Genomic DNA, 27,817 nt, shown 5'->3' with positions numbered 1-27,817 from the left:
GACCCTGTTGAAAAAATAAAGAATAAAAAATTGGGCTGGGGATGTAGCTCGGAGGTAGAATGCCCCTGGGCCCTTGGGTTCCAGCCCCAGTGCCGCAAAAATAAATAAATAAATAGATAAATAAATAGAAAAAAATAGAATCTTGCTAAATTGTTGAGACTGGCCTCCAATCTTAATTGGACCCTCCTATTTAAATCTCCCCCAGACTGGGATTACAGCCGCGCCCGGCTGTAGTTGAGGTTTTGAGATGAGTGGAAAATGTGATTCCTAGCTTCAGATCCACCGATCTAACTTGTTTTCACTTGAATGAAACGCTTTAGTGTCTTTTCAAGACCTCCTGGCTTGATTCTGAAGAAACTGGTGCTCATTAGGCCCTTCCCCTTGTCCTATAATCCCTGCTTCAGATCCACCCTCTGGGTATATTTGGCTCGCACTCAGCAAAAGTAATGTCAGGCCTTCAGGCCTTGCTAGGCTAGGCACGGTGCACAAGTTGCTGCAATGCACCGAAATCGGCTGACCTAGGGCCTCCCAAAGCCGGCCCCCAAGGCCGGGCGCCCGTCCCGCCTTCCGTGGGCGCCGTCGCGCCGCGTGACGTCACACGCTCTCCCGGAAGTGCCGCTGAGCGACGGGGGTGGGGGGCGCGTCTCCATGCCTCTCCGCGTGCAGTTGTTACTTGTGAAACGCCGCGGCTTTGCAGTTGCACCCGGGTGGTTTCTTCTTCTTGGGAGGGAGCAGTGAGCTCGTTCGCAGCCCCAGGGCCTGAGGCAGCGTCGGGCCCCGGCGGGGGCCATGGAGGTGGTGGAGGCCGCCGCCGCGCAGCTGGAAACGCTGAAGTTCAGTGGCCCCGGCTTCGGGGTGGGCCAAGGGCCGGCGGGGCCGACTCCGGACTCAGCTCCCGCGCCAGGGCCGCAGCCTCCGCAGCAGCCTCCTGAGGCTCAGCCTGCCCCGAGCGCCGAGGCCGGCGGGAGCCCCGCGCCCCAGCCGCCCCCCGGCCCGGCCTGCGCCCCCGACCCCGCAGCTCCCGTGGAGACCTCGGACTCAGACTCCGATTCGGACTCGGACTCAGACAGGTGGAACTCCAAGGCTCGAGCTTGTGGGGGGCGGGGGCGGGGGCCCGGGACCCTTTGGGTGTCGGTGGGTCCTGGGGTGGCGAGGGCGCTGGTGCCCGGATGCACGTGGAGACCCGTGGCTTGGGTCGCCCGGTCTCCTCGCCGGTCCCTGCAAATCGCTGCATTTAATACTATCAGTTCTCGCTTCTTTCCTAAGCTCGGTGGCCAGAAAGGTTATACGTATAGGAAGTATAATTTTCACTTAAAATATAGGAGACCCCGGGTTATTAGATTATTTCCAAGACTACTCAGTTTGGCATATACCTTTGTGGTTGTGACTTTTTAGTTTTGTTGTTTGGTCTGAAGTACTCGAGCCTTTGAGTCTAGTTCATAATTTTGGTTTTGGGGCCGGATGAATGGACTAGGAAGAGGATTATTTTGTCTTGTGTGTTTCAAAGTTGGTTCTTGGCTATTCGTAGAATCCTTTAGGGAAATTAGCTAAATAGTTGTTAAGTATTTTATGCTCTTAGATACTTCTAATATGACTCCCCTGCCCCATCTCCTTGTGGTAAAAGATTCCCGCATATGGAGTGTCACTGAACTCTACTGAACCTTGTCTACAAATATTTGAGGATGTTGTATATTTGAGGATGTTGTATATGGGTGTGCTAAGCTGGTGAACAAGGTAGACACAGGGTGAGGAGAAAAGGAATTTTCAGGAAAGTTAACTAATGGTGGTAGTGGAGAATGTGAGTATTTGAGTAGAGGGGAAAGGAATGACTAGACTGGGAAGGACAAGTAAGCCAACTAGATGGTTGTATTTCTTGGGAGTTCTAAGATTATAGTCATTTTAAGCTAGTCATGGCCCTACACATCTGTAATCCTAATACTTGGGAGGTTCAGGAGTTTTGATTGCAGGATCCTGATTGCAGGTCATCCTCAGCAGTGTAGTGAGACACTCTTAAGCAACCAGTTGGGACTCTGTTTCAAAAAATACAAAGAGCTGGAGTGTATCTTGGAGGTAGACTGCCCCTTGGCTCATTTTCCAGTACCACACATACACACACACACCAAAAGATTATAGTCATCTTGTAGGATTTCAGAGTCCATGTTACTGGGAATGTGAACTAAGTGGTGGTTATCTGGGGACGAGTTTTGAAGGTAGACATTGAGGTATGGCTTAAAAAAAATGAGAACAACTTAATGACAGGACGCTGCTTTGAGGATAACAGGGAGTACCAAATACTTGAAAAAGTGAAAAGCAGTACAACATTTTGCCTGTAATAGCTAGGCATGTTTCGGTACTTATCGGTGGTGTTTGGTTTCAGGTTCTTGGTGTGGTTTTCAAGGAATTATAGTGTAGGACTCCACTGTGGTAGTAGTTTGAGAAAAGTGCTGTGGGAGCTAGGGAAGGAGGTAACTTGAGTAAAGGGTGACTTCAGAGGAGGTCATTTTTGAATTGAAACTTTCTGGGCTGAAGGCAATTTAGGCAAAGAAAATGGCACAAACAGTGGCTTGTGGTAGTGGAAATATAAGGAGATTTAGAAAATAAGATGAATGTATTTGTTAGATATGCATTCTGTGTGAGAATTCGTAGGAAATGAGATTGTGGAGGTATTTTATTGCAAAGGGCTTTAAAGGTATAAGGATTATGGCTTTCTTTTTTTTGGGGGGGGGTGGTACTGGGGTTCCTGGAAGCCCTTCTACCTCCAGGCTACACTCCCAGACCTATTTTATATTATTTTTATTTGGAGACAGGGTCTCTTAAGTCAGCTGAGGCTGTCTTCGAACCTGCGTGATCCTCCTGTCTCCACCTCCCAAGCGTGGGGATTACAAGCGTGCGCCACCACGCCCGGCTTGTATGTGCTGTTTTCAAGGGTTCTGTCCATAGTCACTTTCACTTTTCTCTTTGTATCTTACATGGATAATATCATCCAATGATTTCAATCATTATCCACATGCAGACTAATTCCTAAACTTCGACTGTGACATCACTAAACTCTAACGCTGATCACATCTGCGTTATAAATGCATCACACTTAAATATGTTAAGCATACTAAGGGTGCATTCTCCTTCCTGAACCCGTTTCTCCCCATGAGCTTCTATTTGATTTCACTGCTCAGTCTTCAGTCAATTTGGTGAAACCCTGGAATCATGTTGAAGCTCTTGCTTCTCAGGTCAGTGATAAGTCCTCTCTGAACTGATTATCAGTCCTGTTGCACTTCATCTCATTTCCATTACTATTTTAGAACACCTTCCTTACTTTCTTCTTTTCTCTAGAAGTTATATATTCTTTCTCCAGTAAATCACTCCTTATTCTCACTACTGTTACTTTCACCTTCTCATGCCCATCCATGCTAATTGGTTCATGTCCTTGCTTTAAAAGAACTGCTTATCACTGGACATTAGATAAGGAGTGTAGCCCAGAGGTAGAGGGCCCCTGGATTCCATCCTCAGTACCACACACACACACACACACACACCAAAAAAAAAAAAAAAAAAAAAAAAAACCAAACCATACAATGGGCTGGAATAGGGGAGCTCATAAAAATTTCTGTGGAAGTCAAGGCCAAGAGGTTTTTAGGGAGTAGAGTGGTCAGCATGGTCAGGAACTTTGAGGCGTTCCCAAGTAGTCTGAAACTGCGCAGGAGCTCTTGGCTCTGAGTCTAGAAGAGCCTGAGAGCACCCCATAGCTGATGATTGTCCCGTGCTTAGTTACACTCAATAGAGGTGGGATGTGCTGGTCTGTTGCACTAAGAGGATCTGGGTTATAGTGCAGGGGTTTTGAAAGTATTATTGGCAAATTAAGACTACTTTCCCAGCACCATAGTAAGCTTTGAAATGCTAGCTTTGAATTAGACCAGCAGTGGTAAACAAAGTAGATATTGGCTAGTTGAATTATCTTACTAGTATTATCATAAATCTTGACCACATTTTTAACTTTTTCTTCCCTGCAGTGAAACAGATTCAGATAGCTCCAGCTCCTCCTCTTCCTCATCGTCTTCCTCCACCTCTTCCTCTCATATATCACTTCCTCCAGTGGTGTCAGATGGAGATGATGATTTACAGGTTGAGAAAGAAAGTAAGAATTTTCCTCTTAAAACAAAAGACGAGTTACTTCTTAATGTAAGTACTTACATTTGTTTAATTTTTGTTTATTAGAAAATATTAATGGTGCTGGTATACATTATGCTTGTACTAAATGTGATCCATAAATCTGAATTCTGTTCTCAGCTTATTGAGCATATATATGTAGTGGTACTAGGGATAGAACCTAGGGGAATTCTACCTCCGAGCTACACCCCCATCCCTATTTTTTATTCTTTATTTTAAAACAGCGTTTCACTAGTTGCAGAGCGCCTCACTAAGTAGCCAAGGCTGTCTGCAAACCGTGATCCTCCTGTGTCAGTTTCCAAGGTATTGGAATTACAAGCGTGTGCCACCAGGCCTGGCTTTAGTGAGCATACTTTTGCCGGACCTTGATTTTCTTACATAAGAGAGAGGAGTGACTTGGACAATTTCTAATATTGTTCTTAACCCTAATATCTTGTAGATTGCTCTTTTGTTGTTGTTTTTTAAATCTTTAAAAGATATTTCTGGGCTCGGGGTATAGCTCAGTATTATAGAGCTGAATGTTTCTTATGTAAGATTACAGGTTTGTTTCGTTTATCTACAAGTCTGAAAAATTTCCTCAGTAACAAATTGAAATCTTTTTAATTGCTTCTAGAGTAGAAGAAAACAAAATTTAATGGGTTAAGCTTTTTAGGACTCCTGTTCTGATATTTTAGAGTTTTTTATTAAATTACAGTTGGACAAAACTTCTTATTGCAGAATGATATGTATTTGCACTTGATGTATTTGGCTGGCAAAGTTTACCCTGGTGAGGTTGTTTCTCTTAGGTCAAACCATGTCTAGGAAAGTGACAGTAATCTGGTTGGAACCTATGACCCAAAAGAAAGTCTCAGAATTTTACAATACAGAATAAATCCTGCTTGTATTTTCTTCTTTTTCTCATACACTTTAGTAACTAAATTGATAAAGACAATTTAATGTCAGATTTGAAAAAATTTAAAGCCTCAATACAATCAGGTGCCTTTTCAATGACTGGATTTTAACCAACATTCTTTCTTTTTCTGTACTTAGAGTAACTCCAATCTCATTTATGGTTTATACATGGGAAATCTTTGGATTTGTATGCACTGGATCATGTATTTGTTATACATGTATTGATATGTGTTACAGTGTGAATATAGAATGTCTCTTTGAAGAGCTCATGTTTTGGCAATGCAAAAAAATGTTCAGAAGTGAAATAATTGAGTCATAAGGGTTATAGGCTCATCAGTGGAACAATCTGTGGATGGATTCATGGAGTCTTTGGGTGGTAGATAGGTCAGTCACTGGGGTGTTGCCTGGGCACTATACCTATGTCCCTTGGGCCCCTCCCCTGCTCTGCTTCCTGCTGCCAGGCTCTGAGCTTGGCAGCGTGGCCTAGCCAGCATTGACTGAAACCTCCGGAACTGTGAACAAGGAACCCTGGCTCCTCTAAGCTGTATTTGGGTCACAGCAATGAGAATGCCAATTGAAGAAGTGTCTCCGTGGTCTTTTACATGAAGGTTTTCACTTTCCAACTAGTTTCTGAAGTTACTGGGAGGCTTGTTTAGTCTCTTTTGCCTGTATCTTGATCATCTATCAAAAGTTTCCCCTTAGAGTACAGAAACCAACAATATATTTTGTAAGTACATTTATATCATTGTTTTATTTATCTTACTAGGTCTGGAATTCTTACTTGGGAATCGCTTGAAATTTGATGCAAAATCTTAATGTACCTCCTCCAGTGTCCAGGAGCATGTTTTACAGATAATGGGTTCTAAGTGAAAAGTAATGATTACAGAAAGAGTGCCTGAATAAGCATATTTCATTCATCCTTTTAAGAAATAATAGCACGCTTGCCAGTGTGTTAGCTAGATGCTGTAAATAGACCAGTTCAGTTGTTGCTCTCATAGTATCCGGTGGGATGAAACAGGATATGAAGTACAGACAAGTTTAATTACTAGAAATGCCGTTGGAGCCTTTGAGTGTGCGTTTGGCTCACTGGAAATCTCCATGTACTGGGAAAGTGTGTTCTTAGCTTTTAAAACTTGGAATAGTGAGCTGATTAGTTCCTTTTTGTACCATTTACAAGGGATGTTTGGAAAAGTTGGAAAAGACATAGAGATTTATTTTTTCATTTTGGATTCTTGATTAGTTGATTCTGTTATTGTATGTATACAAGATTAGAAAGGACACTTTTAGAGTTCCTTAGACAGCTGGGCTTGGTGGTGCATGCTTGTAATCTCAACATTCAGGGGGCTGAGACAGGAGGACCACCGTTCAAACATAGCCTCAGCTACTTGGTGAGGCCCTTTGCAACTCAGTGAGACCCTGTTTCAAGTAAAGAATAAAAAACAGTGTCGCTTGGAGGTAGAATGCCACTAGGTTCCATCCTCAGTACTGCAAAAACAAAAAAGTCCCTAGTCCCTTATACCATTCTCCTGCTATTCTATTCCTACTAGACTATATTAGGAATCCTTTAGGATTTCAGCCCTGAAGTTCAAGGGGAGAGAATGGCTTGGCCCCAAGTTTTAAGATGTCACAATTACAAGTACTCTGTGCCCTTAGGACTCCTCTTTTTGTGGTCTCTGAGGGCTGGCAGTTTGGCTAATGATGTTCTTCTATGAAAGTTTTGGGGAGAACTTTTGCTGGCCTACCTGGGGCCCAGTCCACAGCCGTGACAAAGTGTTATCACGTGGTGGCCGGTGGAGGAGGATTCAGATGGCTTGGGCCTGAGTCTCAGTGTCCCACTGCCTGTGTTGGAGAGCTGGAGGGAGGGAGTGTGTAGGAGAGTGAAAGCTTGAAAGAGCATGTGGGCTGGTGAGAGGGTGGGAGGCCTGGGAGCCAGCTGACCAGCTGATAGGGAGGGAGTGTGGAGTGTATTTTGAGGAGGGTGGGGGTTGTATGTGTTACTAGCCCCATTTAAGCTACATGGAGTGGTTTCTTTCTCACAGGAAAGGGAGGCTGGTTTCCATTCCAGGAGATGCTGTGTATTCAGGATATTAATTATATTCTATAGAGGGAAATACTTGGAAGGGGTTATAATGTTTAACTTACGTTGGACTCTTATGGTTGTGAGAAAGAAACTCAAATTACTTCAAGAAAACAGAAAGATTTACTTGGGATGGAAAGTTGGTGTGCGCTCTTGTGTTGAGGACTCTGCCTGCATCACTTGGACTCGGAGGCAGCAGGGGTTGTCTTAACCAGCATGGAGCTGCTGGCTCTGTGCAGTCTATTAATTTAGTGGCCTCATGAAATTCTGAAGAAAACTAATGAACTAGCCTAGCCATGCTGCCTTTAATAAAACGCTCCAGTTAATAGAGGTTTTAGGGTTCTGTTGGACCTTTAGGAATCTTTGGGCATCAGATTAACTCCTAACCACCCACTTGTTTCTCACGGGTTTCATCTTCCAGGCAGTTTCTGTTGTTACTTGGGTATGCTGGGCTTCATTCTTCCACTAAGTCTGCTTGTGTGGCAGGGATGTTGCCTCTAGGGTCTGTCTCTTAAATCTTTTCCACTGTTCCAAAGTGTCTCACTTTAGGCTAAGCATACTTACTCTGAAATCTGAGACCTTGAATATGGACACGACACCACAGGTAGAAATTTCTTTCTTGCATAAAACTATTAAAGACATTGTATAAAATTATCTTAAGACTACATTTATAAGATACTTATGAAACAAATGAATTTTATGTTTAGACATTTTTTCCCCATCACCCAGATAATATATGCAGCCGGGCGTTGTGGCGGAGGCAGAAGGATCCTGGTTCAAGGACAGCCTCAGCTTCTTAGGCCCTTTGCAACTCAGTGAGACCCTGTTTCAAAATACAGAATAAAAAGTGGAGCTGGGGGTGTAGCTCAGAGGTAGAATGCCCCTGAGTTCCATCTCCAGTACTGCAAAAAATAAAGATAATACATGCAAACATTCTAATCTGAATCGTTCCTGCTGCCAAGCACTTCATATAAAATCTTTGTGAAAGGTGTATTGGAACTACAGTGCAGTAACTTTAAGGTTGCTCTTTTAGAATTAAACTGTACTTGCAATTTTTCCCCCATTGGCTTGTTACCAACTTTTATTATTCTAAGAAGTTGGTTATAACTCAGTTTAAAAAAAATAAGTGGGAAGAGGTAGTGAGAAAAGAACAAGGGCTATGGGGAGCCACGGAGGCATTGAAAAGGAGTCTTAAGTGGCTCTCCTCAAAATGTCACAATCACATAACATGATGTTAAATTAAACCAAGGGAAATTATTCTTTTAAACACAAACTTTAGTGTCAAGAGGCATTATACATAACTTAAATAGCACTGTAAAACAGCATCATATTACAGTTTGGACCTGCTTTAAGCCACATAGAATTTGTTCAGTGTTTCATGAATTGGTAAATTAGGTTCTTTTGCAAACTTTCTCGGCAGTTTATGTCCTGAACTCCATTCAAATACATCAAAATAGTTGAAAACTTAGAATTATAAAAACATTTGGAGTCGGGTGTGGTGGTGCATTCTTATAATCTTAGTACTTGGGAGGCTGAGACAGGAAGATTGCAGGTTTGAAGCCAGTCTCCACAGCTTAGTGAGACTCTTGTTTCCAAATAAGAAAGATCAGGCTGGGAGTTTGGCTCAGGAGTAGAACGCCCTCTGCGTTCAATCCCCAGTGACTGGCTGACTGACTGACTGACTCACACACACACACACACACACACACAAAACAACAACAACAAAATGAGTATTGTGATATTCCAAAGTTTTAACCAGAAATGAGTTTTATAAATCAGTGCCTATTGTTTCCTTTTCCAAAAACCTGACTTTACATAACATTTAAAATTATGACTCCAGTTCTTATGGGGATAAAAAACCTGATACTTCAGTAGGGATAATATGTATTTATACACATAATGTAGCATGACAAAAAATGTAATGTTAACAAGCAGTTCGTGAGAGATTTTGCTTTGATAATTTGAAGATTGTGTTATCTTATGAAAGAAGTGCACTTTGAATTGGGTTGAGTAGACTGTTCTGTTCTTGGTGTTGGCAGTATAGACACACATCCTAAGCATCCTAATAAGAACAGGTGGAAATAAGCACCCCAGTGCATAGAGGTTATAGTGGAATACTTCATACCTATTTGATCTTCCCAAACCTGTGGTTGCACTTTGGTTTACATTTAATTGTTCATGGTATGTCGCTTTCAGGGGCTAATGTCTTTAAATGTCTTGCTGTAAACTGCAGGCCTCTATCACCTTAAACTTTTTATTACTTTAGGTCACTACATTCCATCATAGACTAGGCCACTTATTAATATTCTTCTTAAAATGCCTTTTTTTTTTTTTTTAAGCAATGACACATTTCTGAGGTTATCCTTTTTCATTAATACTTAGGGCTTCTCAGTACTCAGATATTTGTTTAATTAAAAGTTTGTTCTTCATTCTACAAAATTTATTTCCAAAAATCTTATCTGAAAATGGATGCTCTTTTAAGCTTCAGATAATCACTGTTTTATTCAGTAGTGTATATGTTCTGTATATGGTTATTACTAATACATAGAAACATTCAGTTTTTTAGGTTCCCCACTCTTCAGTGGATTTTTTTTTTTTTCCGGGTCTGGGGATGGAACCCAGGGGCATTCGACTGCCGAGCTACACGCCCCTGCGCTATTTTTTAATTCTTTAGTTTGAAGCAGGGTCTCACTGAGTTGCAAAGGGCCTCAGTAAGTAGCCGAGGCTGTTCACGAACTGCGATCCTCCGGTCTCAGCCTCCCAAATACTGAGATTACAAGTGTGCGCCACCATGCCAGGCTTCCAGTGGATTTTAATAAGGGAGCTTTTCTGGTTGCTTTGGACAAAAGCCAGTCAGAAGAGAGCGCAGCTGGAGTGTGGTGGTGCACACTTAGGCTGAGAGGGGAGTAGTGCCAGAGTGAGTGGCAGTGTGTGGATGAAGCCATGGGGTTGAGTGGAAAGGAGGTGCTGCTGCAGCATCAGGGCAGCTGTGAGGGCTGGGCTGAGTGGGATGATGGCTCAGATGTAGGTGGAGAGGTGGCGGGGAGCATGTGTGCTTTCCTCAGGAAAGGACCGAATCTTTCCCATGACACTTGTATTCCCAATACCAGTTAACATAGTAGGAACTCACGAAGTGTTATTTGTTCATTTATTATTTTAGAGTTATTATTAACAGTTCTCAAATGAACACTTTTTTTTACCTTTTAATGTTTCTTAAACATTTGGACTAATAAACTCCCATTTAGTTTTTTGGAGGTGGTTTCCTATTGATAATAAAGTCAGTGTCTTAGAGTTGAAATATAGATTCCTCAGTTAACATAAAAGAGTTGTTATTGTTGTAAGGTTTTTTATTATTGGTACTGAGAATTAAACCCAGGGACATCTACCTCTACACCCCAGCCCTAATTTTTTATTTTGAAAAAGGGCCTCATTATGTAGCTGAGCTGATTGAACCTGCAATCCTCCTGGCTCATCCTCCCAAGTACTGGGATTATACACATTGTGCCACCACTCTGGCTTTGTTAGTTTTTCTTACTGAAATGGATTATAAGTTTACTTGTTTTATATTTGAGTTAATTTTAGAAGGTATTTTTATGAACTTTATATGACAGTAATTTTGGAGACAAGGTGAAAACAGTTATTAAAATAAAGACATTTTAGAGAATTGCTTTTTTTCTTTTCAGTACTGGGGATGGAACCCAAAGGCATTGTACCTCCAAGCTACACCCCTGCCCAATTTTTTAGTTTTTTTTTTATTTTTGAAGCAAGGTCTCACTGAGTTGTGAAGGGCCTCACTAAGGCTGTCTGCGAACGGTGATCCTCTGGCCTAAGCCTTCCAAATGCTGGGACCACACTCAGCAATTACCTTTTTAGATAAAAATTTTTAAAGAGCTAGTCCAAACTTAGTGTCATTGACAATAGGGTAATTAATGAGGGCATTAATGCCTATTGTGATAACTAAAGAAAAAGCTGAATTCCATAGAAACTTGAAAAAATACTGCTCACCCTGGAGAAATTAATGAATTAGAAACTAAATAGTAAATGTGGTCAGAGTTGACATAAATTGTGCAGACCTAATCTGTTCTTCTTTTCCAATATATGTGCCAGCTATAGGGAAAAATTTTTCAATCATGCCTCTCAGTACTCCAGGGATTGGATCCTACTTTCCAACCGTATCTGAAAAGTGAAGGCTCACCTGATAGCACCAGGTAATTGGCTGCCATGTGCATGTTCTTTCCCCACTTTTCTCAATTCTCTGTACAGTTGTACCAAAAAATGGTCCTTTGCCCATTACCCTCTGCTGCCCTTATTCTGTTTTCGTAAGTGAAAATCCAAATCCTTTCTTTCTCTTTTCGTAGTGGGAATCGGATCCAGAGGCATTCTACCTCTAAGTTATATCCCCAACTCTGATGTTTTTTGTTGCTGTTGGGTTTTTTGTGGAGGGCCTCTGGCCGAGAATCTGCGATCCTCCTGCCTCAGGCCTCCAAGTACTGGGATTACAGGTGTGTACCGCCATGCCTTTAGAAGATTATTAAATTTATTAAATTGTTAGCTTTTTTTTTCTTCTTACTGAATTAGTGAAGCCTTCCAAAGAGCTATAGAGAACTGGGCATAGTGTGTATGCCAGGAATCCCAGCTCGTGAGAACCTAACACAGAAGGATCACAGGTTTGAGACCAGTCTCAGCATCCCAGCAAGACCCTCAACAGCTTAGTGGGACCATTTCAAACCAGAACATTAAAAGAGCTGGGGATTTAGCTAGGAGGTAGAACATCCTTGGGTTTGGTTCAATCCCTAGTACCCCCCCTCCAAAAAAAAGAGCTTTTGGAGGGCTACTTTTTTTTTTTTTTTTTTTTAAAGAGGATCACTTTTGACACAGTTTTGCTCAGGAAGATTTAGATACTCATGTTGTGACTAGTGTCCTTTAATTTTTAACAGGATGGATTTTAAGTATCATGCGTTATTCACTTAACTGAATAATAATAACTGAATAATCTTCTAGGACATACATATATTTAGAAAATGAGAATATAATATACATACAACACTGATTACTCTTTCATGAATATTTCAAAAGTGTGGTTAAGATCTTGCATTTTTTAGCACTGCAGTTAGCTTATCCTCTCACAGAATCAATAATTTGATTCAAGTCTGGTATATACTTCTGTATTATTGTCTTTTTGATTATCTGCAATTCAGTGTTTTTTAAATTGCACTATTTTGAACTTTTGCTCAGTTTCTTCGTTATTTGTTTTTAGTTAAAAAACTAATAACCAGCCAGGTGTGATGACACAATCCCATATAGTACTTAGGAGGCTGCGAGATGAAAATGCAGGTTTGAGGACAGCCTCAGGCGGCCTACTGTGACCCACAGTAACCTAGCAAGACTGTTTAAGACTCTGTTTCAAAACAAAAAGTAAAAAAAAAAAAAGGCTGGAGTGTAGAATACCCCTGTGTTCAATGCTCAGTACCACAAGAGGAAAAAACAAAATATGATACCAGAAAGTAAGTGGCTTGCTTGAGGACATAAGTGGGGTGGTGCAGATTCAGAACTAGTAACAGCCCAGGTTACCATGGTTTTAGTAATAATGTGCATAGCAAAACTGGATTCTGATTATGTGAGTTTTCTAGTTGTTTGGCTTTTGAATAATAATGTAGCATACTTTCTCATTGTGAAGGTTGTATGTATTGTGTAATATAAGTATTCTTAAATTATGTTTGCTTGGACCAGATTGCCTCTTTAAAGTGACCTGTGGAGTGGACAGGAAATAAATGACTGCATTTCTTTAGAATGTTTTGTATTAGTAGTTCATTTGCCAAATGATGTGATGTTTCTGACATTTTTATCTCCATGTTGCCTTTTCTTTTGCTCATGATGTCAGGAAATATTTTTTTATTGACTACTAATGTATATTCACATAGAAGTATTGAATAAGTACTTTTATATTGAGCCAGTAAATGCTTTAAAATGTTCATTTTAAATGGTAGCATAAAAATTATTTCTAGTTGCAGATAATGTACATCCCAAACTAATTTTTAGTTTCTTTTTTTAAAATGTAACATCCTACTGGGTGTGGTGGTGCACGCTTATAATCCCAGTACTTGGGAGTTTGAGACAGGAGAATCACAGGTTCACAGACAGCCTCAGCAACTTGTGAGGCCCTCTGTAACTTAGTGAGAAGACCCTGTTTCAAAATAAATAGTAAAATAGCACTGGGGGTGTAGTTCAGAGCTAGAATGCCCTTGAGTTCAATCCCTAGTACCACACGCACATAACATTCTTTTATGTTTATCATTATATAGAGAAGATATTCAAAAGGGAGTATATTATGTATATTTGCTTTTCATTGCTGTAATAAAATACTTGAAAAAATTAACTTATCAAGAGAAAGTTTATTTTGATGGCTATAGCCCAAGATTGGGCAGATCCTTGCTTTGGGCCTCCGGTGGGCATGCTGAATTGTGATGGAAAGTAGTTTGCCCCAGGGAAAAACTACTCTATCATGGTCAAGAAGTAAGAGAGAGAAGGGAAGAGGCCAGGTTTCCACAGCCCCCTTCAAGGACACACCCTCAATGACCCAAATACCTCCTCTTAGAAGTCCCCCCTTAAGGTTCTATTGCCTTCAATAGTAGTACCACCCTGGGGTCCAAGCCTTTAACACATGGACCTTTGGGGACATCTAACATCCAATCTATAGTAGGGGTTTACATTTGTAAAATATAAAACCAGCACTATGCGTAGTAGAATAGAAGCTAAAAACAACCTTTATGCCTACCAACATTGCAGGGGATAAATAGTAGTACAAGGGGATGCTCTACAGAATCAAAACAGTGAAATCAGGTCAAAATCCAGGACATTTTTTGTAATGACGTTCTTTAAAAATATTTTTAGCTGAAACATACAAGTTGTATATATTTATGATGTATTCTATATGGTGTGTTGATATATATAGATACACATTGCAGAATGGCTAACTTGTGCTTAATTACCATTTGTGTTACCTCATGTATGTAACATTTTGTGTGGCAAGAACATTAAAAATCTACCTACACGATTTTCAAGAATACAGTTTGTAGCTGGGCTTGGTGGTGCATGCTAGTAATCCCAGCATTTGGGAGACTGAAACAGAAGGATTGTGATTCGCATACAGTCTCAGCTACTATTTAGTGAGGTCCTTTGCAACTCAGTGAGACCCTATTTCAAAATAAAGAATAAAAAATAGGGCTGGGGCCAGGCGTGGTGGCACATGCCTGTAATCTCAGTATAAACACACACACACACACACACTGGTATTGAACCCAGGGGCACTCCACCTCTAAGCCACCCCCATCCCAAGCCCTACATTAATTTTTTTTAAATTTTGAAATAGTTACATCTTAATTTTGGGAAACAGGATAAAAATACAGACATCACATCTTTTCTAAGTTAAGTATTCAGGCTAGCATTAAGACTTCATAGTATATGGTATGTGCTGTTTTAAAATTATACCTGTATTAAATGGCTGGAAATAGATTTATGCTATTAAGACTTTGGAATATGTTTTCTAGCAGAGAGCCCTTAGGATGTGTGAGAATGTATAGAAGTGCTGTCCAATAGCTCCTTCCGCAGTAATGGATTGGAATGTTCTGTATTCATGTTGTAGTAATACTAGAGCTGTTGAGTGCTTTTAATGTGGAGACCAAATGTTAACCTTTTTAAATTTTAATCAACCAGATTTAAACGCACATATTCAAATGTAGGTAGTGTTTAGAATTGGATCTGTAAAATAAAAGAGATCTTTTTTCAGGATCATCCTTCTTTCCCCAGGGGTGGTAAGGTAATCCAAGCTAATCCATTAATCTTCCTAACCTTCAGAATATAGGTTTCTTGTCTGTATTTTCAGCATACTTGGTTTTAGCTTAATATACCATGGAGGTCTTTCTCGATCAGGCCTCCCTCACCGCCTCTACCTTCCAGTGTTCATTTTATCAGCAGCTCTTATGTCCGATACTTTAAGTCCGATACTTTAAGCCCCGCTAGTGTCAAGTGGAAGTGCCTGGCCTTCAGATGTGTTCTGTCCGTTTCTTATTGCTAGAGTCTCTGGTTCTCTTATTTGTCACATGTACACACCCTCTTCCCCGCACATGGAAACGCAAAGTGACTGACTTTTATTTCCTTGAGAGAAGATTGTGTAACTGAAGAGGTTTACTGTCTTATCAGGGTCAGCTGCTGTGTCATCAAGGAGCCAGGTGTTGATCTAGTGATCATGTTTGCTGCTTCAAACCAGAGGTGTCTTTCCTAGGTAGTTAAGCTTCCTTGGAAGACTATTTAAAGTTTAGTTTTGAGAAGATGGAGTTCAGGTCTTTTGTATTCTTTGTGGACTTTGTATTAAATTATATTTTCATTGTCTGATTTCTCCTCTGACTAAAGCAAACTTTGACTAATGAGATTTGTAAATAGCTTGGACTCATAAGGTAAGCCAGTTCATTCAGTAAATATACACTGGCCACGTATATATGCTAGCCGTGTTTCTGGATGCTATAGCAATAGATTTAGCTGACTACGTCATAGTTAATAGTTGGGCTTATTGTGTATTTGGGAACAAGGGAAAGCGTGAGGGTAAGATAGGTAAAGAATGACTGGGCTTGGCAGTGGTACATACTTCAAACTTAATAGAGAAGAGATGGTGATATTTGTCACCCCAGGATCACGACAAGATCTTCCATTGCTTCACCTGACAGTAGCAATCCAAGGAACGTCCCTTTTATAGCTTTCAGAGATGTGTACCTTCCAAACACTCTCAGTGCTACCTCTGTGGACCTGCAAGAAACCTTCATGGAAAGCACATTTCTTGGGTGAATTCTGGTGATAGAGTTCAGAATTATTTTTTCTTTTTCATCCTTCTCTCACATTATGCTCATGAAAACAAAAAAAACCTAAATGTGTGTTCCCTTGATTCAGTCCCCAACATATCTGCCACTCTCAAAGCAAATGCATACTGCCTGACTTAACTGTCTTTGAAAAGTAAACACTAGCAGGCTCTCAATTTGAAATTGCACAAGATTGGTTTTATTTGCTTATCTTTTGCATGTTTTTTGTACATATTTGTCTTTTGTGTTCTGCAGAGGATTTGAAATAAATTTGTGCTCACCACTTTTGTAGAGAGGTCTGCTACTATCAAGAGGCAACTTAATGTCTTTGCGGTATCTTTTAGGAATACTTATAAAACTATATATATTCCCATGTTACAGACTCCTAGGACTATTCAACTGGTGGTAATCACAGATAGAGCAGTGTTTGTCTTTTTTTTCCTCAAGTTTTTTTTTTGTTCTACTCAAAATGAGAAATCCTCCTTATTTGTTAGTTTAAACTTTTTTTTTCTTTTTGCGTGGAACTGGGGACTTTACTTAGGGACATTATACCTCCAAGCTACACCCCCAGCCTTATTTTTTATTCTTTATTTTGAAGCACAATCTCACTGAGTTGCGGAAGGTCTCACTAAGTAGCTGAGGCTGGCTGTGAGCCTGTGATTCTCCTGTCTTAACCTTCCACGAACTGGGATTACAAGTGTGTGCCACCACACCCAGCCACATCCCAGACTTTTTGTTCTCCTAATATATAGATCAAAAACAGTAGCAACAGGAATGAAGGGGCCTGCCAGGTGGCATTTCTGGCTACAGAAGTGAGTCTTTGCCTCATTGCAAATATTTTGCTTTATATTTTTTACTTTGTTCTTCATGCAAATATTCCTAGAGCAGAAAATCAGGAATAAATCATTCCTTGTAGACTTGAGTTGCTTATACAGAAATTTGTGTTAAAATGACCTCAAATAATTAACACATTTGTTAAAGTCCAATGGTCATTTTGGATTTAAAAGAAATCCTGTAGCAGCAAAGATGTTATATGCCTAGTAATTCTAGTACGTGGGAGGCTGAGACAGAAGGATTGCAGGTTCAAGGACAGCCTCAGCAATGTAGCTAGACTCTCAGTCTGGCCCTGTTTCAAAACAAGGAAATAAATAAAAATAAAAGGGGTTGGGGGTGTAGCTCAGAGGTAAAATGCTTCTGGTTTCAATCTCCAGTACAAGCAAACAAAAAATAAGTGAAACCATCTAAAGTAGAAATAGATTTTCTTTTTTCACCTACTGAGAAGAAATTTCAATCCAAATGCTATTGTGTTAACATTTGAAACATTTTTAATAGAAGCAGACATCATGCCTAATGTCACCACAATTGCTTGACACTTGAGATTTTGGAAATACCGGCCAGTTTTGAGAATTGAAAAAGATGATGTGTTAATATTGAAAAAAGGGATGATTTATTTTTTGAAAATAGGGCTAGAGAATATACAAAAATCACTAGAAATAATTTTCAGCATGATGCTTTCTTATGTACTGTATAAAGAATACATTTACAGTAGCAATAAAAGATGTTAAATAACTAGGAATGTCTAATAGCAAATAAGGTCTAAAATAGCTTAGAAAAAAGCCTGCCACTTAGGTAGGATTTTATAAAACAACTGTAATGTGGTGTCAGTCAACACAAGCACTAACATGATAAAATGTTTTGAAAGGTTATCTAGCAAAATAAACACGTGAGAACAACCAGAAAAATTTCAAAGAAAAAATACTGACGGAGTGAATAGGGGGAACTGGGTTTCTTCACACACACCGAAACTTGTATTGAAAGCCACAGTGATCCGTAGTTTAGTACTAACCCGGGAGGTGCAGCACACCTATAATCCCTGGACTTGGGGAGGTTGAGACAGGAGGATCTGAGGTTCAAGAACAGCTTCAGCAATGTAGAGACTCTCGGCAACACAGGGAGACCCTGTTTCAAAACAAAACGGGTGGGGGGGTATAGATTGGAGGTAGACTGCTGGCGAGATCAACCTCCAGTACTACAAAAAAAGGTTAGTACTGATCCTGACACAGGTCAGTAAGTGAATGAGATTTTGGTAAAAAAAAAAAAAAAAAAGAAAAAAATCCAAATACATAAGTATACTTTTAGAATTATGATAAATGTTAATGTTTGCTTTTCAAATCAATTGGAGAAAAGGCAGATTATTTCTACAACTTGGCTAGCATCTTGGGTAAAGATTAAGCTGTACTTAGCTTCATTTTTATATAAGAATAAAATTGTGAATGAACCTTATATACAAATATTTTTAAATGAAAGCAGCGAAGAAAATACTAGTGAATTTTTAAAATGATCGCAAATTCTTTCTAAATGTAACATCTTCTGAAGAGAAAGAAAAGAATTCTTGTATTTGACCACGTAAAAACTAAAGTGCCAGCGGTTCATTAAATAACTTAAATGCTAAAATGCATGCTTGAGGTTAAGGTGTGGATATTTGCTACATGTTTGATAAAAGTTTTTAAAAAATTCAAAGTTCTCTTTTAAAGGAACAATGATAAAGTATGCAAATACTTAAGCTTGTAAGTGACAAGGACCAATGTAAGGATGTTCCTTTTTTATTAATGAAAAAATCAAATTAAAGCAAGATACATTTTATACCTATTAGACTAGCAAATATTTAAAGTTTAAAAATAAACTTCTCACTAATGGAAGTGTTTGGGAAAATGTCTCACATGATTTGTGGAAGTGTGAATTGATGAAACATGTTTGAAAATAAGCATTGTCTGTCAAACTTTAAAGTATTTGTACCTTTTAATATAGTGGTACACTTAAAGGAATTTATCACAGAAATTACACAAAAAATATGTAAAATAGTATTTGTTGTGTCATAGTATGTAATGGCAGGAAAATTTAAAAAGGCAGGTAAATGTTATATGAGTTGATTGGTGTATTAAACTAAGCTACACCTGTACAGTAGAATTTGATGTGTTAAATAAAATTAGCCTGATGTTTATGTTTTGGTATAAAAGATAAGAGGGATTTGATAGATGTAAGGTATAACTTGCATTAAAGATTCCATATTTTACTTAAATATCTTAAGATAGACATGGCATAATATATGCATGATAAGTACATTTGAAACATACCCAGATTGTAACAGTAACTGTCCATGCCCATGGAATTGAGAGGACTCAAAGGATAAAGTAGGGGAATTTTGCTATTTTTACTTTTTTACTACCATGTGTGTGGAGAGCGTACTGGGGGCAGAACCAAGGGGCAGAACCAAGGGTCATTCTGCCTCGAAGCTCCACCCTTAGCCTTTTTCATTTTGAAAGGTGGTCGGGATAGGTAGCTAAGACTGTCTCCAGCTGAGCATGATCTCAAACCTGTGACCCTCCTTTCTCAGCCTCCCAAGTACCAGGATTACAGGTGTGTGCCACCAGGCCGGGCTGAGTGCCATACTTATTAGCAAATCATTCAGGTTGTAAGAGCTGTCACTCCTACAACCAAAGTCAGTGGAGTCCTCTCAAAATTGTCCTATAAAATGTCTTTAAAGCCTTCTTTTGCTGTGCATGGTGGCACGTGCCTGTAATCCCAGTACTTGGGAGACTGAGACAGGAGGATTGCAGGTTCAAGGACAGCCTCCACAAGTAGTGAGACTAATCAACCTAGGAAGACTGTTTCAGAGTAAAAATAAAAAAGGGCTGTAGGTGTAGCTTGGAGGTAAAATGCCCCTGAGTTCAATCCCCAGTACCAAAACTAAATCAAAAAACCCTTCCTCTCTGCATTACCCCAATGTTATTTAATTCTTTAGTCATAATTTACAAGGTGTATGAAGTTTCTTTAGTGAAGAACTTCTTTAAAGTGGCTCTTCTATGTCTGATCAAACCAGGATCTTGCCAAGAAGAGTTTCCACATTTAAAATGTTAAACGTGGTTGCCCTCTCCCTAAAAGTACTCCAAAGAATTCTGACAGATCAAAGTCTCCAGGTGAACTCTGATAATACAGGCAAGTTACTTACTTTTCTTCTGCATCGAGTTGGTTGGAGAACTAGTGTGGCTTTAGCTAAGTCATCCTGAACAAAAATTGCATGTCAGCAGGCGTGGTGGTGCTAACCTGTAATTCCAGTATTTAAAAGGCTGAGAGGAAGATCACCAGTTCAAGACCAGCTTTAGCAACTCAGCCAGTCTCTCAAGCAGCCTAGCGAGACACTGCTTCAAAATAACAAATGAAAGGGCTGAGGGTGGAGCTCAGAGGTAGAATGCCCGCCCTTGGGTTCAATTCCCAGGACTAAAAAATGTGTCCTAGAAGCAAAGTATTTTTAGATGTGTACTTCCAACTCTGATTAAATGATTTAAAAAAAAAAAAACAAACCTTGTTTGAGCCTTGTTTACAGGCATGGTAACTGCCTATAATCCCAGTATTTAGGAGGCTGAGATAAAAGGATCTCAGTTTCAAGGCCAGTCTGAGCTACTTAGGGAGACCCTGTTTCGAAGAGGCTGGAGGTGGGGCTCAGAGGTAGAATGTCCCTGGGTTCAGTCATCACTGTCAAAAAAGAGCTTTGTTTCACATTCCCATTGGGGACCATTATTACTCACAATACATATCTGTAGTACATTTTGTACTCTTTAGGTTTTCCATCTTTTTCAAATTTTCTCTGAAAGTTACCTCTTTCCAAACTAATTCCTGACATGCCACAGTAGGATCTGCAAACTGTCAAGCCTTCTTCAGGAAAGTCTTCCTAGGAGAGTTAATAGGATTTGGCAAAAGTCATGAATAGAAAAGTCTGTTTATTTAATTTAATGACTAGGGTCAGTTTTATTCTTAGATTACTCTTCAGCTTCATTTCTGTTTCAATATTTAGTTTCTATAGCAACTGAGGTATAGTTTTCACAGGGTCAAAAAAAGAGATTTTTAGGTGTAAGGAAATTTTTTCGCATGGAAAACATAGTGGAGAACCCCTTCACTGCTTCCTGAGGCTGCTTCTGTCTCCAGGAGTCCTGTGTGACTGATAGGTGCGTTGCCTTCTCTGCAGAGCCAGCCCCATGTCTTCCCACACAGTCCCAGAAAGGATTGCTGCTTGTGGCTTTGCTCCTTAATCACAATCACGTTAATTAATTAATCAGATCAATAAGACAGCTAAAATTCTTTTGTGGAGGAATTGTACTTGTTAGCACAATTATTTCTCTCTTAATTAAATGTCTCTGAATTCCTTGAACTTTTCCCCCTTTTGGAGTCTTTAGTTCAAGTGTGATCGGAAGAAATTTGGAATGTTTCTTATATCTATTTTCTCCTGCTAATTGGATTTAGGGTAGATGGTATATGTTCTTGTCCTGTTGAGTCACTTAGTTGGATGAGAAATGCTTATCGAAGTCCAATAAAAATGATTACATTAATGAGATGCTTTAAGCACTTTGTTTTACATAATCAGAAATGTGGATAGCACTTTAAGTGGAAATTTTTTTAAGTTGTTGAAGCTAAAAAAGATGAATGCTCTTTATATTATAGGAGTTACCTTCTGTTGAAGAGCTCACTATTATTCTGCCTGAAGATATTGAATTAAAGCCTCTTGGGATGGTTTCAAGTATCATTGAACAATTAGGTATGTATATAATTAACAAAAACTATTAATGCCCAGACATGCACTAATAATCAGCTCAAGGACTTCATGATTAGTATTTTTTTTGAAATATATAATAAAACTAACACAGACTAATACAATTCTCAGCCTCCTGAGGACTAAGGATTGAATGAGTTGAAATCAGCATGTGTTCTTAGTGTGTAGTACCCCGTTTTGAAAGTATGACACATATCTAACATTATTTTAATCAAATTACAAAAAAGGCAAACATAATCCATGAATTCAAGTTAGAACCTAGAGATGAAAAGGAAGGATTTGGCTTTCCACTTAGTTGTACAAGCCATGCTAGTATTTTGTTTGCTTTGATTTAATTTGGAAACTAGGAGGGGCTAATTAGATATTACTCATCTAGGTAAAAGCAGAAAAGTGTCATCAAATTCATGATCTTTTCCTAGTGTGTGCTTTCAGAGCAATAATTTGAGAGCCTTTAATACTTTTTAGCAGTGTATGGTATGAACGCTGAGCTGATTTGTACCCAACTCCCCAAAGCTGCCCGCTGTCCAGGGCCTGTCGGGACAGGTACAGCTCGGGGACAAGGTTCTGGTGCCAGCTCTCTGGAGTGGGCCCTGCACTAACGCGAATCTCAAGTCCTGGTTTTCCCGTTTTTCAGAATGAGAGCACTGAAGTAAGTGGTCCTTAATTTTCATGTAATTTGAGTTGTTGGGAAAGTGCTTATGGAGGAATGGTGGTTGCAGATGCATTCTGTGACTGTGCACTCATTCTAACTCCTCATCTTTATTTCAGAAGCACATTCTATTTAAAAAATATGTTTCCTGATCTCTTACTTCTGTGTATGTTTAGAACTTAAAAGTGCTATGGCGCACGCTTGTAATCCCCGCACTTGGGAGGCGGAAACAGGAGGATCGCGCTGGTTCGGAGCTAGCCTTGCTGGCTTAAGATACCCTGTTTCCACATAAAAAAAAAAAAGTAAAAAAAAAAAAAAAATAGGTCTGGGTCTGGGAGTGTATCCCGTGGGAGTGTATCCCGGAGGTAGAAGGGCTTCCAGGAACCCCAGTACCACCAAAAAAAAAAAAAAAAAAAAAAAAATTAATTGGAATACAGAAGTATTTCCTTGAATTAATTTTAATAATCCAAGCTAATTTTGTATTACATTTCCCAAGTGGTTGTGGTATTGCCTTTATTGTAACAATATTCCTGTTTATTGCTATAATTTTTAAAGAATTCATAGTGTAAGATTTCTCTTTGCTGTGGTTGGTTAATTACCTAACATTTTTAGCACTTATAAAAATTAGAAATTATGCTAACCCACTGGGATAATGCTGTTTTGCTTTTTGAAAAGGGGAGTCAAATGTACTGCAGATTGCACCAGGCTTGTGTCACCACTGAGCTATCCCTCCAGCCCTTTTTATTTTATTTTATTTTTTTTTTTTGAGACAGGCTCACTAAGTTGTGATAGCTGGCCTTGAACTTGCAACCCTCCTGTCTCGGCCTCCCAAATCCTGGAAAAACATGCACCAATGTATCTGGCTCAAGACTAGCTGTTTTTGTGACTAAATGTGATTATAGTATTATTGGCAAAAATTGCTTAAGAAAGTATATACTGCTTGAATTTGTTCACTCTTTAATGGCCAATTCAAGTTTCATTTTATTTTTATTCTTTTTTTGGAAGTGTGTGTGTGTGTGTGTGTGTGTGTGTGTGTGTGTGTGTGTTTTAATTTTAAAACAGGGTCTCCTAAGTTACCACATGCAGGTCTTGAACGTATGATCCTCCCGTGTCAGGCTCCCAGGTGCTGGGATTACAGGCATGTTCTATCGCACCGAGCTGGAAATGTGGCTTTTTTTGCAATAAAATCTATCACCCTGTGCTATTTGATAATTAGACTTTGTTTACCAAAGAGAAATAGTTACTGAGGGATATGTTATCTTATGATAAGGTTAAAGCCTAAAGTCTCACTAAGATTCTATATTATTTTATTAAACCTTGAAATCATCTTTTTTTCAGTGATAATTGAATCTATGACTAACCTACCTCCAGTTAATGAAGAGACTGTGGTTTTTAAAAGTGACCGACATGCCGCAGGAAAGGTTTGTTAAAACTCAAATCCTACAAATTAGTTTATCAGTTGGCTTTTTTTTTTAATGTCCCCTCTTGGTCCTAAGAAAGGCTTATTAATTTTAGTAAATGAGCAGTCTAGAGCTTTCAGGTTTTAGTGTGGTCTTGATTTCCTGCCATACTTCTGTCTATGTGTAAACTGATTCAATAGAGTGACCTGGGCTGCATGAGTCCTAGACTACACACGTGAAGAATTCTTCCCCTGTGCCCTTCAGGTACTTGGCCAGGCAGTACGCATACACGCTGAGCAGGACAGTTCTCCACCCTCACAGCCCAGCAAGCAGGACTTCCCACCGTGTGGTGGTTCTTAACCATTTTTGATTTGTGAGTCCCTGTGAGTTGTAGCTCTCAAATTTTTTAGTGTTTTACTTCCTCAGGCAGAAGCTGACAGAATTCTGTTTTAAGAGGGAAGAGATTGCAAGCACACAAGGAATCACGAATATGTGTATTTTAGTAACCACCATAAGATTGGGTCTTTTTGAACATTTTACTGGTGGAACAACATTGCTTGTCCTTAATGTGGAGACCCACACACTCTTTCCAGCAAGATGCAGTTCTGGGCAGAGGACACAACCTTCATCGTTCCGTGGCCGTGAGGACAGGGTTTGACTCGCCTCTGTGTTGCCCACTGCACATAATCCACAGTCCTTTTGAAGTTACGTGTGCTAAGTAAATGTGTGTTGACTCGAGAACGAACAAGAAACCAGCTGCTCTCCTCAGTGAAACAACTTATCAGAATTTCGTTTTTCCTAGATGAGCAGTAGTTGGCTTTTTTTAGTTCCCAGGTGATATAATTAATTTACCTTAAATCGGGAAAAAGTAAACATTTTAAACTGTACTACTGGGTCCACTTGCAGGACCTTTCTTGTTCTCTACCTTTGTCTCCTATTCTGTTCTAATACAACTTAGGAAAGGTCCAGTTTTGTCAGGGTTCTGCTATCTTTCACCATCAACATCACCATTTAGGTTGACAGACTGCTTTACCAAGGCAGTGAGGCGCCTGATTGCACAATAGGTGGTGGCACCAATGAATTGGAACTGAGAATAATATTGGTACTTCTTGAGAAAGTTTGGGAAAAGCAAGGCTGGTTCTCTGTTTTTTTCCCCCCCTTTTGAATACCTAGACTTATTTTGGATACAAGTGTGGGTCTCAGTGCTTTTGATTAGTAGAAAAAGCACGTAATGTAGTACTCAGTATTTACTGCAGGTGGCTCAGTGAGAGGTTAGAGATAAGACCAGCGACCCCTCCTCAGGGTGGTGAGAGAAAGGGAACGAGTAGGTGATTGTGCTCTGAGTAGCTCTCCGTGCTCATTGCTCTTTAGGAGAAACCAGTTATCTGCCTGGTACAAACATTCTTTCCTATCCTCAAGAGTAGCAGTGGAGGAGGACGGGGAGAAGAGGCAAGGGAAGCATTTCTTGACTTTCTGAATATGAAGTTATTAAAACTGATTACTTCCTTAATTTCTTTTATTTATGACATTCTTGACAGTTGCCTTTTTCTCTTAGTAGTGTAGGCAATTTTAATTTTAAAATATTCAGCACTTTGCTAATTAAAACCTCTGAACCAACAGTTTTATATCCCTTCAAAGTATTTGAATTCTCAGACTAATAAATGTGATTAATAATATTCAGCTCTTCTGTCGTTGGTCTTTGAAAGGAGTCAGATAAATATACAGCACGTTACCTCCAACTTAAGCTGTATGGCATGAACCTGGGGGCAAACATTAAATCTATTTTCAGATTTTACTTAGAAAACCTTATAAATTTAAGAAGTGACAAATCTTTCAAAAATTTTATAAATCCAAACACCTTGAGATGCAGTGATGAGTGTGTGAACTTGAAGCTCTCTGTGTCAGTGGTAGACCTTGTCTAGACTCTTGGCGAGTTTTACTCTCAATAGCAAACCATTGCCATCCTTACTTTTCCACCTCCCTGCAGTAACAACACAGAATAGAAGCCACAGTGATGTTTTGTGTTCCTTACCTCTTCTCTTTTTTTAACCCCTGGTACTGGGGATTAAACCCCGAGCCGCTCGTGTACTAGACAAGTGCTCCCTAGCACTGAGCCACATCCCGACCCTTTTTATTTTACCCAGCTTTTTAGATCTTTCCATCTACCCCTCTCACTTCTTGTCTGCCTAGGGATGGGTCTGAACTCAGGTGTGCTGGGAACCACTCAGTGGCACTCAACCATTGAGCTGTATCCCTGGCCCTTGGTAATTTTTGAGACAAGGTCTCGCTCAGTTGTTTAGGCTGACCTTGTGATCCTCTTGTCTAAAAGCAGCTGTAGTTACAGGCATAAGCCATTGTGTTGGGCCCTTTTTTACTTTATTTTGAGGGGGTCTTGCTGAGTTGCCCAGGATGTTGTCAAACTTACACAGCTGGGATTATAGGCATGGCCCGCTGTGCTTCATTCTCCTATTAAAATTTACTGAAACGAAGTAGAATTATCCCATTTTAAACCAGAAACTTCTAAAAACAACAAAATTGGCCTTATAGCCCATGTTTTTACCTCTCTTCCTCCCACTGCTGTCCCCACTAATATAGGGAGCGTAGTTTCAAATTTGTATTTCTACCTTTGCCATTTAATCTCAGTGATTAATTTCCCTTAATAGTGAAATGTGTTTACTTCTCTGTTATCATTGGTTAGGGAATTCTTATCTTTTTAACAAGTTAGCTTATATCACATAGGATGAATTTCTGAAGGCCTTCATGTCATATTGATACACTGTTTTTTCTGCCCTCAGTTCTCCTGGATACTTCTGATTAACTTGTGATATAATAATACATAGTCACTGAAATAATCTCTTGACCTAACCAGTGAACTAGAACTCTTATTTTCTTTATTTGTTAATGGGAAGTTTAAGAAACATAGAGTGACTAGTGAATGGCAATTGTGGGAGGGCGTGGAGGTCCATCTCCTCACATCCCCCTGTGGGCGATGCGGTCAGAAGCTGGCCGGGCAGGAGACAGCAGAGCAGCAGCAGCACAGCTCATGGGCCTGGAGGCTTCTTGATGTGCTTCCTGTTACTCAGAGAAACGGAAGTTACCTGGCCCCTTCTAGCCTGACTCCTGACTATGGACCTGGTGTTTGTGCAGGAGGAAGGGCAGCTCCTTCTCCAGTTAGAGCCTCTTGTGTGTCAGCCTTCCGGATCAGGCAGGCCCCGACCACTGCAGGACATTGCTGCGCTGCACGCTCAACAGCCAAGGCTAAGGTCAGGGCCAGGAAAAGCCTGGGCTGCGGAATGAGAGTGCGAGGGGCTGCACACAGTCCATTGTGCCTGCTTTTCCGTTTTTCCCCAGTGGGTCCTGTTATCTTGTTTCCCATTGTGAAATTCTAAATGGGGAGCAGCATCTTATTTTCAAATATTACCAATTATAATTTTTTGTGCCTTATAACTTAAATAGTATAGAAATAAATAATTGCATCTAGTAGCTATAACCAAAATGATTTGAATTTGGCAAGGAACAAGCTTGTTACAGTTTAAAATTCATAAAAGGGACATTTGAAATGAACTGATGCAATTATAATCAGAATGTGAAAACTGAGTATACAAATGACTTAAAATAATGCTCTAACACTGACAAATTATCAATTATCTCATTTTACCACTTAAGGTATTTTTAAAAAGGAAAATGCTGCTAGTTTTTTTTACATCATTAAAAGAGGACTTTATATTTTTTCTGTTTTATAGATATTTGAGATATTTGGACCTGTTGCACATCCATTTTATGTGTTACGGTTTAATTCTTCAGATCACATTGAGAGTAAAGGTATTAAAATAAAGGAGACTATGTATTTTGCTCCATCAATGAAAGACTTCACCCAGTACATATTCACAGAAAAACTTCAGCAGTAAGTACTTTACTGACATATTTTCTTGTTTATCTTAACATTTCTATTTTAGTAATAATTCTTATTGATGGTAGTTTCTTATGGTTAAACAGTGTCTCTTCCCTTTTTTTTTTTTTTTTTTTTTGTGTGTGTGTGTGTGTGTGTGTGTGTTACTGGTAGGGGGGCACCCAGGGGCTTTTCTACCTCTGGGCTATATTCCCAGTCTTATAATTTATGTGGAAACAAGGTCTCACTAAGTAGGCTCTTTTTTTTTTTTTTTTTTTTTTTGAGGCTGGTTT

At 39.7% G+C, this 27,817-nt stretch overlaps 1 protein-coding gene across 1 annotated transcript in view; it reads left to right on the top strand.

Annotated features, from left to right (window-relative positions):
- Nucleotides 1–789: 789 nt before the first annotated feature.
- Nucleotides 790–27,817, top strand: part of NAF1 (nuclear assembly factor 1 ribonucleoprotein) — a gene marked incomplete at both ends in the record, with an annotated part of 39,377 nt that continues 12,349 nt past the window's right edge. The window contains 5 exons of the mRNA XM_080710604.1: nucleotides 790–1,070; nucleotides 4,008–4,176; nucleotides 21,478–21,571; nucleotides 23,574–23,656; nucleotides 27,379–27,539. Coding sequence (XP_080566730.1) covers nucleotides 790–1,070; nucleotides 4,008–4,176; nucleotides 21,478–21,571; nucleotides 23,574–23,656; nucleotides 27,379–27,539 — 788 coding nt within the window. The remainder of the gene's footprint in view (nucleotides 1,071–4,007; nucleotides 4,177–21,477; nucleotides 21,572–23,573; nucleotides 23,657–27,378; nucleotides 27,540–27,817) is intronic.

Source organism: Muscardinus avellanarius (genome assembly GCF_963383645.1).
Source record: "Muscardinus avellanarius genome assembly, chromosome: 14".
NCBI lineage: Eukaryota > Metazoa > Chordata > Mammalia > Rodentia > Gliridae > Muscardinus > Muscardinus avellanarius.
Note: the sequence above shows the minus strand (reverse complement) of the source record. Positions and strands in the feature narration are given on the sequence as shown.